This window comes from Molothrus ater, chromosome 5, assembly GCF_012460135.2.
Source record: "Molothrus ater isolate BHLD 08-10-18 breed brown headed cowbird chromosome 5, BPBGC_Mater_1.1, whole genome shotgun sequence".
NCBI classification, from domain to species: domain Eukaryota; kingdom Metazoa; phylum Chordata; class Aves; order Passeriformes; family Icteridae; genus Molothrus; species Molothrus ater.
This window is the reverse complement of record NC_050482.2, coordinates 69,184,432-69,201,489: the sequence shown is the minus strand read 5'-3', so window position 1 is coordinate 69,201,489 and position 17,058 is coordinate 69,184,432. Positions and strand designations below refer to the sequence as shown.

Here is a 17,058-nt window from a genome sequence, read left to right as displayed (position 1 = left end):
CTTCAGTGATGGGATCTGTGAAAATTCTGCTGACATTTCATGATAGCCCAGAAATAAACAGGAGTAGAGCAGAGCACAGGAAACAAAGCCTACCCTCTTCTTTCTGCCAATGCTCTTCCAGTTGCTTATTCCGAAATAAAGAGTGGAAATGACTCTCCACATGGCCAGAGGGTTCATATCACAGCTCACACAGCACACCAGAGTGGTTTAAATGTCAATAACAATCTCTAAATAGCACAGAGCTTATGTGCAGGCATCTCCCACATTGGTGGGTGTGCCTTGGGCTTTCTCCTGCTATCTCATTCATATCTGAGGTCTCCTCTTTTGAAAGAATTACTGAAACTTTCTTGTGCCAGTGATTCAATTACCCCTATTTATTCCTTCCTACAACAAATCAAATAAAGGATGGAAGCTATATTCATTTTTAATCCAGATGATTTTTCCTCCTGATGCTTTGATTTAATTAAGCAACAATTGAATTAAGTGGTAATCACCACAGACTCTCTTTCGCGTCGCTATCTTCCTCTCACTATCCTCTCCTTGCTCATGGCTGATGTTAACAGAGCTGCATGAGTGGCATAATGCAATTTAAAGATCCTCCCATTATCTTACTTCTTCAGCACCAAATCTTCACATCAAAAGCTATTTGCACAGTGTGAAATTAAAAGAACGCTCAGCAGATTGTGTTCTGTCTTCCACTTACTAACTGCTCCTAGGGCTATTAGAATTAAAGAATATGTAAAATGCCACTCTTTACTATCTATTAATTCAGAGCATAAGCAGTCCAGTCTTTTTAATTTTACTATTTTCAGTGTTTAGGATGCAGCTTGTCACAGATTTCAATGGCTGTCAAGAAATAGCCTAAATTGAGTGGAATCACAGAAATTTAATACTTAGAGCTTTATAAAAGCCCTGTACTATGGTGAAGTCATATTACAGAAGGGATTTAGAGCATTTCACTGTCCCTTTTAATAGTTTAAACCACCTCTTCACTTACAATCTCTATTTTTAGACTTGGAGATTATATTATACACACATAGACAAGATTGCAGGATCAAGACCTGAATTTGCCATTTTTCTTAGTGTCTCAGAACTGCTGCTTCTGTAGCAGCTGCTTTCCCATTTTATCTGTTTACAGGAAACTCAACTTCCCTGTTTATCCTGGACTTTCCAGCATTTTGCATTTAGCACATAACTTGCATTACACAAGCATCAAGACAGCATAATAAACGTGCCTAACATCTTTCTCCGATGCCCTGGAAAATTCTGAATGCAAAATCCTCCATTAATGCATTCAGTTTGTGTCAGACACATTAATATTTGCAATTCAGGAGGGGAAAAAAATGTGCTATGAAAATAAGTACCATATTTCAATCCAAATTAATTTGTTTGCAATATGTGCAGATTGGGTCACTCTACAAATTGAATTGATTATTGCTGTGGCTTTGAATACAGCATTACATGTGGGACTGAGATCTTTTGTTTCTCACATTGGACCCAGATTAATAATTTTTTACCTCCATATTGTGACTTTTATAAAAAAGATGCCCCATTAATGGAGTGACCTAACCCCTATGGGTAATTCCCTTTATTTACATGAAGAAGTTGTGAATTATGTGATTTTCTCCCCAGGATGACACTACTTATGTAGCTGTATCATTACTGGGAGTAAGTCACAGCCAGGGTAAATCTTCCATTATGCTGTAAACTTTAGGATGGTTTATCTCTTGTTAAAAAGAAACCATCTTTGACATTAAAGAAGATCTTGTTCAGTACTTTGGGAACACAATGTTCAAGTTTATGATAGGTAATAGTGATATTGTGCTATTGCTTATGAAGGGGGAATGTAAGTGAAAATAGCACTTGAGCAATGATGACATGTAGTGCAATTTCTACATGGTCACATAAGGTGATAAATAAAAAGATGACACAACCTAAAAAATAATGTTGTCACAAGAACAAAGGCATATCTATTGTTCTTGAACAGATTTAGGCCAATTGTTTAGATCTGCCTTACAAGGCAAATTACAGCAGGCTGCAGTTCTTTCTGTTTCTTTGATTCTGATGGAGAAGTTCTTTCACCCTAAAAAGAGGATAACATGGTTTATTTGCTGGGAGAAGATGAGCCCTAATGGACCTAGATGCTGTTGTGAGTTACATTTCAAAGTTAGGGCTGCCATGGATAACCAGCCTTTCTAAAGGTGTTTCACGTCATCCTTTAAGAAAGAGAAAAAAACATGAAGGGCTAAAGTTTCACATTTCATTAAGGGGAAAAATCCTCTGAAGCTCAGAGGTAAAGAACCCTGATCCATTAACAAGCCAGAGGAAAGGACTGGACCTGCTGAATCACTTCCTGCAGCATCTGGCACAATGACAACAGAGCATTAACTGGGTGTAATGCCAATTACATTCTGAGGGCTGGAGATCAGAGTCCCAGGCAGCAGCTGTTGGCCTCTCCAGGAGAATATTTTTATAGGAGACACAGAGGCAGAACTCCCCCTAAAGGGAACATATTTCACAGTTATGTATGCAGGGAACCATCAGCTTTTGAAACAATGAAACATTTTACCACTCAGAATTCCTAATCATCAGTTAAAATAAAAGCCAGGCAGAGCTGCTCTTAATTACCATCACAGATCCTCAGATCCAGATTTCTCCAATTCCCAGCAGAGACACATTTTTTCCTGCAGCACACAGTATCTTTGCAATGTACAGCTTTTCCCATTCCTACAAATGTATAAACATTTTTTTCCTTCACAACGTAAAGCTGACAGTGCACATGGAAAAAAAAAAAAAGAAGAAGATGCTATATGGGTATGAGTCACCCTGAGAAGGATAAAATAAGGCTTCAAGCTGGGAAAATGTAGGGTGAGTGAGTGAGAACATCAATCACTGATTTTACAGATGTGCTCTTCATTTATTTCATAAACTACTTTAAAATCAATTAGTAATAAGGTGGAATTTTCAGTCAAGTATGTCAAACATTAAATAAATTATACAAATTCCAGAGTTACTTCATCCCCATTGAAAAGCCAAAGCTCCAAGAGCAGAGGAAAGCAGGCCTGAAACAGTTGTGTGAGATACCAGAACTGTTCAACATTGCCCAGACTGGAACAGGTGACTTTGACAGGCACAGCACAATTACACTTATAGGAGATTCTCACAATTATTCTTCTCAAAACCATTGCAAGGATCTTTAAAAAGCAGTCAGGGTTTCCATTTTTCTCCTTCAGAGATACACTGAGCCAAATTTGCTGAACACAACTTTGCTACAGAATCAGAAGCAAAAAGGGCTATTTTGTGCTAAAATTCAATATTACAGGTTTCTTATCTAAGAGTTTTCAAATAGCTCATCCTTTTTACTGCAACAATCTGGACCACAGATCCTAAATGAGGAAATTCTACAGCTTGTGGTATTTTTGATTAACATGAGAGAAACCTGAAATTCTTCAAATCAGAGACAATGAGAACTGTGCAGTCTTGTAGAAAAGAACCAAATGAACAATGGAATGCTCAAAAGGAACATATATACACATGAATATGTACATGGATGACATGTTCACATGCAATACAAGGAGGTGACCTAAGACAGACAGCACGGCTTTGTTAAGGACAAATGGTGCCTGACAAATCTGAAGGTTTACATTGAATATGAAAAAAAACTTCACTGAAAAGGTGGTCAGGCATTGGAACAGGCTGCCCAGGGAAGTGGCTGAGTTGCTATCCCTGGAAGTGTTCAAAGAATATGTGGAGGTGGCACCTGGGGACATGATCTGGTGAGGAACTTTACAGTTTTGGGTTAACAGTTGAACTTGATTATCTTAGAAGTCTTTTCCAGCCTAAATGATACTATGATTCTATGTTACAGGTATATTTATATGACATGATTTTGTATTTTTATGTGTACATATTTATGCCCATGTATTTATATGAAGAGTTACACATATATATGCCTATATATAATGTATAAAATATATATATTGTTAGCTTTTCAGTGCTTTTCTGGTCAGAAACCCTTTAAGGGATAAAACAAAAGTCTTCTCTTAAATGTGTTCTTCTCTTGCTTTTTCTTGCCAGTTCCCTTAGAGGTAGCATATTATGGGAGACATGAACAGGAGAAAGGAAATGTCATAAGGATTTACCACCAGAAAGCAGAGGTCTTTCATGACTCTCACTGAATTTCTAAGTAGGCAATGCCTTTGAGGCACCTTGGTCTTGTTTTGATGAGCACTTTTTGGGTACACACAGCTCTGTGTGAAACTCAGACCTCCAGCACACATTGAAAATCTGGATCTCCTTTGCAGTTTCCAGGAGATCCCTAAAAAACTCTTGTGAGCACTGCGCCTTGCGAATAACCACATTGGCATCACCGGCTATCCTGCTTGATTTATTTTGTGGCAGCCTAATGAATGGGGTCAATCTGCCACTGGTAAAGCTCTCCTGACACCAATGGAGTTAGAACAGGAATTAATTTGGTACTGGAAGCTAATTGCAATGTGCCATTCTTTCATGTCTAAGATATAGCTGGAATAATTTAGATAGTTACATATCTTTGCATGATTAAATAAACCAAGAATATTAAGCACTCAGAGAGCACAGGGCAAAAAGAAAAATATAGATCTATCTTAATTATTATCTGCCAAAAAAAATCAAGTTATTGATAGTCATAAAATTATGAAAAACGGGAAGTGGAAGTGGACAATACCAATGAGAGGGGGAAAAAACCCAACAACAAACCAAATACCACCTCATGCATTTTTGTAGGAGAAACCAGTGGTCACAAAAGGAGTTTTAAGAACTCTTCTCAAAACCTGAAGGGTATTGAAACACCTTAAAAATCCCACCCCAGCACCCTGCCTTTTAATTCCAAATTTACTTTCAGTTCTGTAGTCTTGTGCCCCAAAAGATGAACTCAGGAGCAAAGGCTGCTACAAGAGAGCCAGCACTCATCAGTCTGCCTGACAGAAAATATCACGGAGGAGACTGGATCCTTTCCCTTCCAAAGCTCACAATTTGCAGCCTACTTTGGGAGTTCAGTGCAGCATCCTTCAATGCTGCCTGCAGGACTGCCCTTTCTTTGCCATGAACGTGGTTGTCTCTCTGTTGAGGCAAAACCAGAGAAATCCCCAGGTCTCTCTCTGTTACACGTGTCCCATTGGCAGCACTGGCTGAGTGCCAGGATCCCTGGTCCTTCCAAGGTCTGGGGGAGCAGCAGGACACCCCAAGATGCTGCCAGCACACCCCATCAGAGAAGTGCTGTGTTGGAACCCAGGACATTCCTCTGGCTGCCCTGGAGGACTTCAGACCCTGGCAGGGGGCTCAGAGACCTTGGCACTGGAGTCACAAACACCTGCGCCTTTGATTTTAACCCATGGAAACAATTACCAACTTTGTGTGAAGAGTTACAAGCCACAAGGGTTTGAGTAGAATGATAGTGAATTTGTCACAGGGTGAAAAAGTAGAATTTTGGGGATTTAGAATGGGGGTTCAAGAGGCAAGATGGAGGAATCTGGGCATGTCCTGTCCTTCTTCTTCTTGTCCTCCATCTTCTGCTGTGATGGTGGCACTTCTGGATTAGTTTAGAGACAGACTGTCTAACATAGGTGATAGGTATTGGAAAATTATTGTAAATAAAGTACAGGTAGTTTTTAGTATAAAAAGCCAACACCACCCCAAGGGCAGTCAGTGTGCCACAGCCTGACCTGCTGGACAGATCTCAGCAGCTCAGAGAAAGAAAAGGGAAAATAAACAACCTTGAGAGCAGAGCTGAGGAATCTCAACTTCTTCTTCGGTCGCAGGGCTGGGAAAAAAGGCTCTTTAATACCTCAGGAGCCATTCCAGCAACACAAAACCCAAAAAACCCAAGAGTGGTGAAATCAATCGAGCCTTGGAGGAGGGAGAGTGACACAGGACATGTCCTTGGAGCCCCCAGCATCGTGCTTTCTCAGAACACCTTGTGGAAACCCCCTGAGCCAGAAATGGGAAGCCTGGGGCTGACTTTGGTGGGCTGAGTGATTCTGGCTTCCTTCTTCCTTCAGAAATTCCCTGCACAGGAGTGTGTGCACCATCTGCCAGCCTGGATCACATCTTCCCTGCTACCAGAGACCCTCGTGGGCTCTGGAAATCAAAGAGCAATGAGCTCTGCTGCACAACTGCAAATGCAGCACCCAAAACCTGCTAAAAATGCATAATGAAGCATTTTTCTTCCAGTTGTATATGACAACAGATGCTTTAATTATTTTCTTTGAAAACAAACATAAAATAGAAAATTGGATTAAAATTACTACTTTGCTGACAAGGTTAAAGCAATCAAAGGAAAGGAAATTCAGGCTGCCTGTGAACCCTGCAATTGTTCAGTTCTTGCATTACCCAACAACATGATACTTTTCCCATGGGACTCTTCATGCTTTTCCTCATCAGGGGACAACTTGAGCACACAAGGGAAGGCTGAAGAAAGTATAGACGATGCAAAATCTTGTTACTCCTGAATTTTAGGCTCCTCACTCAATAACACATGAACCTACTTGAACGTGCTTTGAATGTTATTACTGTGGATGGTGTTTCCTCATTGACACAATAACGCAGGTACAAAAAAATCATAACAATTCCTCAGATGTAATACAACTAAAACTACACATACAATCCAATGTGCGATTTAGGGAAACAAAAAAAAAAAATCTGAAAAATTAGTCTAGCTCTATCCAAACAGATTTTTTGTCATGTTCCAGATGAAGAAAAAAATTTCTATTCTACAAATTGTTTTCAGTCTCCAGGCTGGCACATGGAACCTCAGAGCCAGAAGCACAGCTGGAAATCTGTGGTACTTTGTACAGTGACAGAGCAAACAAAATCACACATCTTCCCCACGATCAATGCACCTGGAAATAGTAAGAGACAGGCTACTACAAATGTGTTCTCCATCACAAACACCTTCAGCTGTACTGGCAAAAACACATGGTTTTGGTGACTGGTGTCTGCTTTCCAAGTTTGGAATTGCTTCCACATATTAGCAGTAAAAGAACAATGTTATAACATTTGAAACAGAATAAAACTCATGAAATAAGAGGAGCACTTACACTGAAATGTCAGTCAACACTTGTGCCCTTTACTCGATGTTTGGAACTCCTGGTTTGAAGGGTTTAGGATGAACATCTGAGAAGGGGGGTTCATTCATCACACTGTTTTAGAATATTACACCTCAGTGTTCAGGAAGGGCCAGCCAGGGGAAGCCTACAGCCTTTCCTTTCTTTCTGCCTACACCTCATGAATTTTCACTCACACCTTGTCAAGACTTCTTCCCTACTGTTCTCACACAGGGATGCATCCTACACAAAACCAGGACCCATTAAAAAAAAACAAAAACAAACCCAACCTTCTTCACAATAACAACTTCTGGGGGAAAAAAAAGCCACACACACAGACACAAAACAGAAGAAAAGAAGAACAAGATGCTACTTACTGGTTAACACAGTGATTGATCTCGCTGACTTGGAAACCATATTTGAGTTGACCACCAAGAGAGTCACTATGTAATACAGGCCATGGTATTTGGCATTGAAAACCACAGGGGCAGGTAAAGTGCTATTGAATTCGTCGAATTGGAAAAAGTAGTTCTTGGATTCTCCAGCTATCTTCACAACATAGACAGAGGATGAGCTCACCACGTCTGATGCCTCCAGGGACACAATGATACAATTGTCCTCTCTGACAGCAACTTGGAAAGGCTCTGCACTCTACAAGACAAGAATAAAGAGTTTCTTGAGGTAAAATCTAGTATTTTACTTTCACCTATTTCCCTTGTTATTCATAAGATCCTCATATTTGCAATAAAGTTACGTCTTATATTCTACTGGAGAGTTAACATCAATCAGGAGCAATTATTTCAGGCTGCAATTCACAGTCAGCCAAAGCCCGCAGGTTTCTGATTATCAGAGGCCAGTCTCTCTGCAGCAGAGGATGGATCCTGCTGTGTGTTTTCTGATACTCCAGATACTCCACTCCTTACACCCTGAGGAATAAAGCCTCTGTCATCCTTTCATGAGGAAAGGTGAAGTAGAGCAGAAGAAGGATGAGATTGTAAAGGGTATCAGGGCAAGAGGATTTCCAAAAAAGCCTCAACATCATTTAAATCCCCCCAAAAAAGAGGTGATTAAATCAAAACTCTTTTATCTTGCAGAAACAGGATCATATATTCCTCTAACACAATATATTCTGAAAGCCTACAGCTGAAGAATAATTTTGGATCCTTCCTAAGCTTTTCCAAATGGGTATTGCATTAACCATACTTGCCCATTTCAGCAAGTACCAACCAAGTGATAAGCAGCCCTCACCACTATGTCCATAGTTTTGTCTAGCACTTTTTTATTTCCTAAGCTACAGCATTTAATTTTCAATATTCCTTTTATTAGTAGTAGAGAGAAAGGAGCAATTTAACCTTGTTTTCATGTATCATGAGTGTGTTAAGCCTCTGTCAGCTGAAAACACTTTCCTTTTTATTAATTTCAAACCAGCTGTCAGGAGAAGCACTTGTTCTCTACAGGAATTTCAAAACAGATTCATGTTAATTAATGAAAAGGAAAAGTTCAAGCTTACTTTAAGAGTTTCCTTTTTGTTTACTAGACCACACCACAGCTTATAATTATTTTACCCCCCATGATAACTGTAATATCTGGTATTTTCAGTTCTCAACTCCACAGTATATTTTCCTTCATGTTTCACAGGCTCAGAGCTCTCAGGGAAAGGTGGAAAAGCAAGGCTAGTTTGCAACTTCTTTGATCAAGTTGTTCCTGTACCAGAGAGAGCTAGAGATCTCCTTCAGAGATTAATTCTAGCAGCCTGACTACCTCCTATTTTTTTTTGTGGTTTTGTTTAGTGCTTGTTCTTCCATGAAAACAATATTTCTGGGATTTATGCTGCAAGAACCAGGATCCCTATTTGAAATTCACACATCTGGTGTTGCCAGCTCCTGGCATTCAAAAAAACACCTAAAAAAATAAAAAACAAGAAAAATAAACACACAAAAATAACAATCACAACAGAAATAAACCAGCCAAGAATAAATAATTAGTTCTAGGAGTGTAAAATTTAAACCAGCAGCAGTTTGTCTTTCCATGTATTAATGGTATTATCATTGGGCTTTGACATTTACAGTGTACCTGAGGCTATACCACCCTAGAGGCAAAGCCATAGGCTTGAGACAGAGCCCCTAAGCAAGCCCTCCCATCTGATCCAAGAGGAGAACAAGGCACAAAGCACATAATCAGTCCAACACAAAGAGGATAACCTGTCTAGACAGCTCCAAGCCTGAGATTAAAAACAGAGGCAATGCAACTTCAGCTGCTGACTTGAGGCTTGCTTTAGTTAGTCTTTTAAGAAATTGCTTTTAAGTTGTTAAAATTGTATCTGCCAATGTTATCAGTGGGAGAATATTTTGGTATGGAAGTCTGGGTAATTTTTCACAGATGGCAAAGCAATTGCTCCAAAAGGTTTATAATGGTTTATAATGTAAGACTACAACTACAAAAAAGCTTCCATGTGTTTTCCCCAGCCTGAGCTGAATTCAACAGTTACCCTTGAGTAGATCAAAATTCTACATTTCAAGTGGTTGTATTTTGCCTTAAATCCCAGTCAAGCATTTGGATTCACACAGACTCAAATATTTAACTGGGGATTAGGCTTAGATCTGGTCAAAACCAAGTAGAGGTTCTCTTATTCTTCTTCCTCCCTACTTTCTTTTCACTAAGAAAATGTGGAATCAATCCTACTTCAGCCCTCCTGGTGTGGGAAGACAGGAGAAGGAAGGCACAGGTGTCCTGGCTTTCCAGAGGCACATGCACTATTCTATCACAGAAGCCATGCTTGCCTTCCAAGACCAAGCAAGGACTCAGCAAGGTTAGCTCTACACACTAAGCTTGCAGTTCATTTGCAATCCCACAGAAATCTGTGGGTTTTGACCCTCCACAGACTTGCATTTGAATGCTTCACTAGAGGAAAAATAATGGTGTGGTCTCTGAAATTATTCTGGCCTTGGCACTAAATTCCACAGCTCCAACTCCACATGCCTACCTGGTTACAGAGAACCAGCCCAAAGTGCCAAATGAATTTATATGTGCCAACAAACAGTTCCAAGCAAGTTCCTTATAGCTGGATGCTATAAATGAATTGCAATGCTAATCAAGTACTGGAAATTAAGCATATAATTGCAGAGTCATGGACATTCCTAGGATATAATTAGATATCAGGCAATGCTCATATGGGTTGTGATTTTACTCTTTGATTCTTCCATGGGTATTGTATTAATCATGATGAAGATCATGCTTTTATTTTTTCCCCCCTCAATATTTTCCTGAATCCACAGCAAGCACCATCCAGGAAATAGTTCACAAACCCTCTTCAACAGCTCCCACAGAATTAGCATGGAATGCTTCTGCCAGCTAAATAAAACTCTCAGACATTTCCTATTGTTACCTATGACACCTGCCTGGGGTAAAAAGCTTTTTTTTGAGTGCTCCATCACCTTAAGCACGTGGGGATTATGAAATGACAGCTTCCCTCATCCATGTCCAGACGCTTTGGAAGCTCTGCTGCCATGGTGCATTTTTTGAGGGCCACCTCCTTAGCAGCCCTGTGCCCCATCCAGCCCATCACTGCAGGATGCATCCCTCTCTAGAGTGGCCCCTTTCCAGTGATTATGTGTCTCTCTGTGTGCTTTCCAACTGATGCATGCAGGGAACACATGGTATGGGGGACACATATGCTCTTTATTATCCACTGGCTCTTGAAGTAACTTTTAGCCGTTAATTTCTAAGACTGGAGTGGCAGATCAGAGATCAATAAAAAGAATTGGCAATTAACATGTCATGAGATGAAATCATTTACCTCCTTTGGAATATGGAATATGTTATCTCCTTTGGAATATGTTTTAAAAAGTACAGACCGTTCTGGCCATCCTTCCTCCAAGTTGTACAAGGTCAGGGTTACCAGCCAGCACTGGGCTTGTGATTTTGAAAAGAAGGCTAAGAAAAGAGCTGAGTATTTTCTCTAAGCACCACTGGAAGTGACAAACGTGCCCCACTTAACTAGATTGTAAAGTCAGTGTGTCTTAAGACTGACAGCATCAGTATGGTAAATACACATTTCATTACTTCTGGTCAGCTACCTCCAGGATTTAATTTGCTGGTGTCACAGCTTGAGCGGCTGTTTCATGCCTGTGGGGAAATTTGGCAGGGCTTGTGCATTCAGAAACAAATGATTAGCTCCAACTTCCTTCCTAGTTTATTATTACAAGCTCGTGCCACGATAAAGCACTTAGAAGAAGAAAAAAAGAAGGAGGGGGGGAAGTAAATCCCACAATGTGATGCCTGTTCACAGTCATTTCCAGTGCAGGGATGAGTCATGTTAGTGGAATTTCCAGCCAATAACCAGGTCCCAATTAAAATAAAAAGGAAGGGGAGACAAGGAGATATACAACATGTCAAATAAACAATATCCAAAGAGTAATAGGAAAATAAATGGTGTGCAGCAGAGCTCAGAGTCCTCTTTTCAGAAGTTTATATCCTCGGTTTATTTCCATATAACAGAATGAGTTTTACACATGAGGGAGAGATCAAAGCTGCAAAACAACTACTGATTTTAAGTACTCTAGCTTCTGAATGTCTCATTCTGAAACACATTGTGCCAGAACCCAATTACCAGAAGTGCAAGCAGTTACAAGTTCTGCTGACTTTAAGAGGAGCTGTGGCCACTCATCAGCTCTGTAAAATTAAAGTGCTGGTAACTGCATCTCATTATCTAATGCCATACAGCTGGAACTAAAATCCCAAACAAATCTGACTCTTGTCAGCTCTTACAGAGTAAATCCTGCAGCATTCACAGAATTTTCAAAGTAAGCAGGAGCAAATTTTAAAGCTATGAGGATCTACTTCTCAGGCACCATACTGATCACCTACTGCTTGATGCTGGACAAAAATAACATCCATGAAAGTTATATATAATAATATATAAGAATATATTGAACATATAAGAAAATATTGAACACTACTACATCCAGACCTATTGGGTGAAATACTGGCTATGTAGTGAGTGATTCTACTACACTCTGATATATTTTGTCCTGGTGGCCAATAATGCTAATTTCATTCTAAATCATATGATGACTCATTCTCACCGCAATTCATCTTACTTAATCTTAGGTACTTAAAAGGAATGACTAAGCCAGGATGACCTTTTCAGACAGAACACCTGTGGATTCACCTAAGACTGGAATTAATTGTGAAAAAGCACTAAACAGCCAAAGGGCTGATGGTCCCAGCTTGGGACCATTCCTGCAGCCCTCTGTCACTGGGTGCACTGAGTCCAAGCCTTACATAAAAGACAGCATTAGGATCCAGATTTCAGGTTCCTGGCCTTTGCTACAACCACAGAAAGCAGGTAAGAAATAAATACTATTGCAAAACGTGCTTCCTTGGAATGCTAGCTATCATTATTAGCTCCTAGAGTTTTAACAAAATAGGTAAAGACATTCTTAAAGAACTTAGGGAAGCACATCCTAAGCTTTCCATGTGTTCCAGTGAATTCTGAAGCAGCACAGACTTCAGTGCTGACTGGAAGAGGAAAGAATTGTTTGACATGATCTTCAAAAGTGTGAACGAAAAGTGTTACAGCCTTCTGACAGAAATGTAAAGACTTCTGGAAAATAAGGATATTTATTTCTGAGGCTTTTGTTTTTATCTACACTTTCCCACAGGTTGTGTGAAGATCATCCCTTAATAAACACTCCTCAGAAGAAATACTCCATGGGGAAAAAAAATGCAAATCTCTATAGTTAAGATTTTCTATGCAAAAAGGAATATTTTAACATGTAAAAAGATAGCAAAAGCTGCAGTTCTCAATAATTTATGGTTTGTGATTCAGGTTAACACATCATTTCTGGCATTCTGCTCTATGAATAGTGTCCTCAGCCCTGTTGCTATTCTGAGTCTCAAAAAGCCAGTAACAACAATCCTCTGGTCATATTTTATAAATGAGCCCCCACATTTCTTTGCTCTAGGAGACAGCTCTAAAGGGATAAGTATTTTTTCCCATCTCTGCCCACAAATGCAGAACATGGGGGTGGATTTTTTTTTAAGCAAACATCATTATGGTATGTACAGCCCACCATGTTTTGCTGCCATTCTGAAGTTAATAACCTGGAAGGAAATATTTCTTCACACAATCAACTGCTACTACAACAGCATTAAGTAGATTCCAGAATGCTAATTTCAGTAAGACTACTATCTAATGTATCCCACTGCTAACATGTCCAACACTTGGTAAATTATTGCTAAATTTATATTTCTAGCCCATCTTTCTAGTGCAGAGGGCAACAACCAAGCACAGTGATTCAGAGGCCTCGATGTTAACAAGGTTTAAAACTAAGTTAGGGCTTCTAGGATGGCATTTCTCCCTGCACAAGTGCACCCCAAATACAACAGGAATTCACACCCAGGCAGATACAGTTTGGTTTCTCTCCACTCTAGATTTTTAGCTTTCCCCTAGTACTAAAATTATGTCAAAAAAGCATAATTCTGCTGAAAGAAAATATGATTTTGATAGAAAAGAAAATATGATTTCCCTTCTCCAACTCAGATCTTTATGGAGCCTCTGCAATTAAAGTTTAGCCATCCCTTGTGGATGTAGCCAAACACATGCCAGATGAACCTTGTGCTTTAATTAAAATGCATCTTCCCACTTGAGCCTGTATGTGAATAACAGAAAATGAAAAAGGGCCCAGGAAACATTTCACATTGCCTCAAATCCCTTAATTCCACCAAAAGGGCCCTTCTCCAGTCCATCCTTGCTCTCTGGGACAAGAATGAGAGCAAACTTCTGCCTCAACCAATGGTAAAATGAGCAGAGCTGAACACATGCCAGGTGGTAGGTGTTGGTTGGATCCCCTGCTAAATTCCAAAAAGAACAAGTAGGGGGAAAGGAAGGGAAAGAAACTCTGTGTACACATTATCCTAAGAACACACACACCATCCAGCAATTAATAAGGATGGTGTGTAATTAAGCACAGCTTCCACCGGCAACTGCAGCTCACTGCCCATCCCAGGAGCAAGGAGGAACAGATCACCTCATGACAAGGCAAGAGAAGGCAGAATGAACAAATGGGCAATAAATTCAGGTAGATTTTGAAGAATTTGATGATTAGAAAGAAGTCTCTCCTTGCATGGTGAGAAACAATCTCCGTGGTGTTGCAAAGTGCCCTGTTGGGAGATGAGAGGGAGCACACTGGAGATGTGGGTTTGGGTGATGAAGGACAAATTCATCCATGTCCAGTCCTTCAGCTCCAAAACTGTGGCTTCACCTCTGCCAATAATGGAAGTCTGTAACAGAAACTTCTGATGCTGAAACAGCTTCTGAACAGCTACTGATGCTGAAAGGTGACACTAGGAAGTTACACAGAAAATTCCTGGTGTTCAACAGAACGGGAGGGCTGATGTTGCATCATGAGAAAACAATTCCAGCAGTGCTGTGCAGCTGAGATGAACTGGACTGGAGGCAGCTGAATTTCATACTGCATGCTGAGAGTATGACACAGGGGTAGAGACTGACCTGGTGGGTGCTGAAAGAATGGAAAATGCCTCAATTTTGAATTAATAGGTTGCATATATACCCTTCATAGGTGCACAAGTGAGCTAGTTCTTAAAGGCAGAATGCAATGCTTTGCTACTGGCATTATCTATAAAGAGCACAGGTGGGAGGGAGTTAAGAGTTCTCACTTGTCAGAAAAAAATTGGAGACCAAAGTGGTCATGAAATTAATTTGTAATCACAAAGCAATGTAAGGGAAAATGGTGGAGGAGAACCAGACTTTCTCTTCTCCCCCACGTTTATCTATAATAAGAGAACAATGAATTTACTTGTAGATAGGGGCTATTCCAGAATCCTTTGTTCCATATCTGCAAATGTTTTTAAAGGGGATTAGGCACCAAAGTGCCTTTAAGTATTTTCAAAATTCTGAGACTACTAGAGAGATTTGAAATTGGTATGGATTCATAAAAAAAAAACCAACAACAAACAACAAAACCAACAACAACAAAATAAAACAAAACAAAAAAACCCCAAACAACAACAAAAACCAACCTTAAAAAACCCTAAAAAAACCCCAAACCAAAAGCTGTTCCAAATCTGGTTTTGTGACTTCACATTGCTCTGGTGCTCACCTTAAACAAGTGGTCTGCCTTATTGATGGTCATTTTTCTATTGCCCTCTGCCTCTCAGCTCCCCAGAAAAAAAGCTGCAGACACCCACCACCCTTTCTTCACTGGTCACAGGAGTCATGGCATGTCTGGAAAACCCAAGTCTAAACCCAGATCAGCAGTTTTCATACTCTATGCTTACTGCCCTTCTTCCCTGAGCCATAACTGTAATGTGGCTGTGCCTATCCCTGAAAGATTGTTCACTCAGGTTCAAGTACAGCTTTATTTTGTTTTCAGATCCAAGTGGAACCTGATGCTCTGCACTTTGATTACCCTGTGGTGCCCCTGTGCTCTCTAAACAGGCAAGAGATGAACAGACAAGCTGCTGAGATTTCCTCTTGTTATTAATATATAGTTTCTGCAGATGAATGGTATTCTTGCTAAAGTATTTGCTGTGGTAAAGTGTGTGTGTGTGTGTGTCTATGAGTGTGATTGATTGTTTTGCTTGGTAAGGGTTTTTTTTTGCTTTTTTCTGACCTGTGCTCAAAGGAAAGCAAGCTGACAGTGCCATTTCCCTGATTACTATCAAGAGATGAGCTCTGTAACTCTTTGTACAGCACAGGGTCAATTGCAAATCCACACAGAACATTTCAATTGCAGCTCCAGCCTGATTGTCAATTCATTTCTAGCGTGGCTTTAGGCCCAGTTCAGCCATTTGTAGCAATCTGCTAAGTTCATACCCACAGAAGAATGCTCTGTCACACTGGCAGTGTGCTGCTCAGAAGCCATAAACACCCCCAAACTCCAATGCTGCAAAAGCTCAGAAGTTGTCACTGCCACCCTGCCCTGCAGGGACAGCTCCAGCAGGATTTATTTGGTCGTAGTGTATGAAGAATTTTGTTTTTAGCACAACTGCCAGAAGCTGACTTGAAGTAAGAGAAAGAGAGGAGTGAATACAAAGAGTTCAGGAAATGGAGCCAGGACTCTCAGCTGCTGGAAACTCCTTCCAGATGTAAAAGTGCCCAGAGGAGGAGACCGGGGACAATGACTGCTGTTGCCTAAATGAGGACACCTCAAAGATTTTCTGGCCAGAACTTTTGTGATGAGACTTCTGCATTTAGTGTGGGATTAATCTGGCTTCAATTTATCATAATAAAAATCGGGTGTGTAGTCAAAGCTTATCATCTAGGTTCCCTCTCTACTCTGTAGGGAGAGAGGAATCTGAAGAATTTGATTTACCCACTTAATCTTAAACAAGCTGCCTCCTGCAGATGTTTGTGTCTGTGCACCTTCCATTTAAACACCAAGAGCCAGATGAGAGCAGAAACAGCTGTGTATGGTTTGATGGCAGCTGCAACTCAGATTTTTAAAGCCATTTTTATGTATTATGGCTCCTAGTCTTTTTTTCTTGTCCAAATTGATATTATAAGGTTTCAATTTTGTTTAGCTATTCTCTTTTTCAGCAGTATAAAAGTGCATGATGGCTGTGACTGAGCAAGGCAAATAACTTTAGGCACATGGAAGGTCCTAGTCAGCAAAAGATGCAAGCATGTCCATAAATCCTTTGCCTCTGTGACACAGGCAGGCCCTGAGTACACAGAATCAATCAGGAGATCAAGGACTCTTTTCTGGAGCTGCCAAAGAGTGATAACCCCTGGAACTTCCTTCTAATTTGTTTTGAGTCTTTTACGAAGTGAGGTTGCTAAAAAGTCATTCAAAGAACAATAAAAGTCTTGGTCCCTTAGGTGATGCTGAGCCTCCTGCTCTGCAGGTTTTGTGTTCTCCTCACAGAATTATTATTCCTTGCTGTGGTCATGTGGGTTTTACACTTGGCAGCTATTCAGTGGCCAACAGGGATGCAGTCAAGCCACTACAAA

General features: G+C 40.3%; 1 protein-coding gene across 2 annotated transcripts in view; it reads right to left on the bottom strand.

Moving 5' to 3' along the window:
- Window positions 1–17,058, bottom strand: part of PTPRO (protein tyrosine phosphatase receptor type O) — a 148,617-nt gene that overhangs the window by 59,414 nt on the left and 72,145 nt on the right. For both annotated transcript variants that reach the window (XM_036401773.2, XM_036401774.2), the window contains exon 2: window positions 7,460–7,733. In XM_036401773.2, coding sequence (XP_036257666.1) covers window positions 7,460–7,733 — 274 coding nt within the window. The remainder of the gene's footprint in view (window positions 1–7,459; window positions 7,734–17,058) is intronic.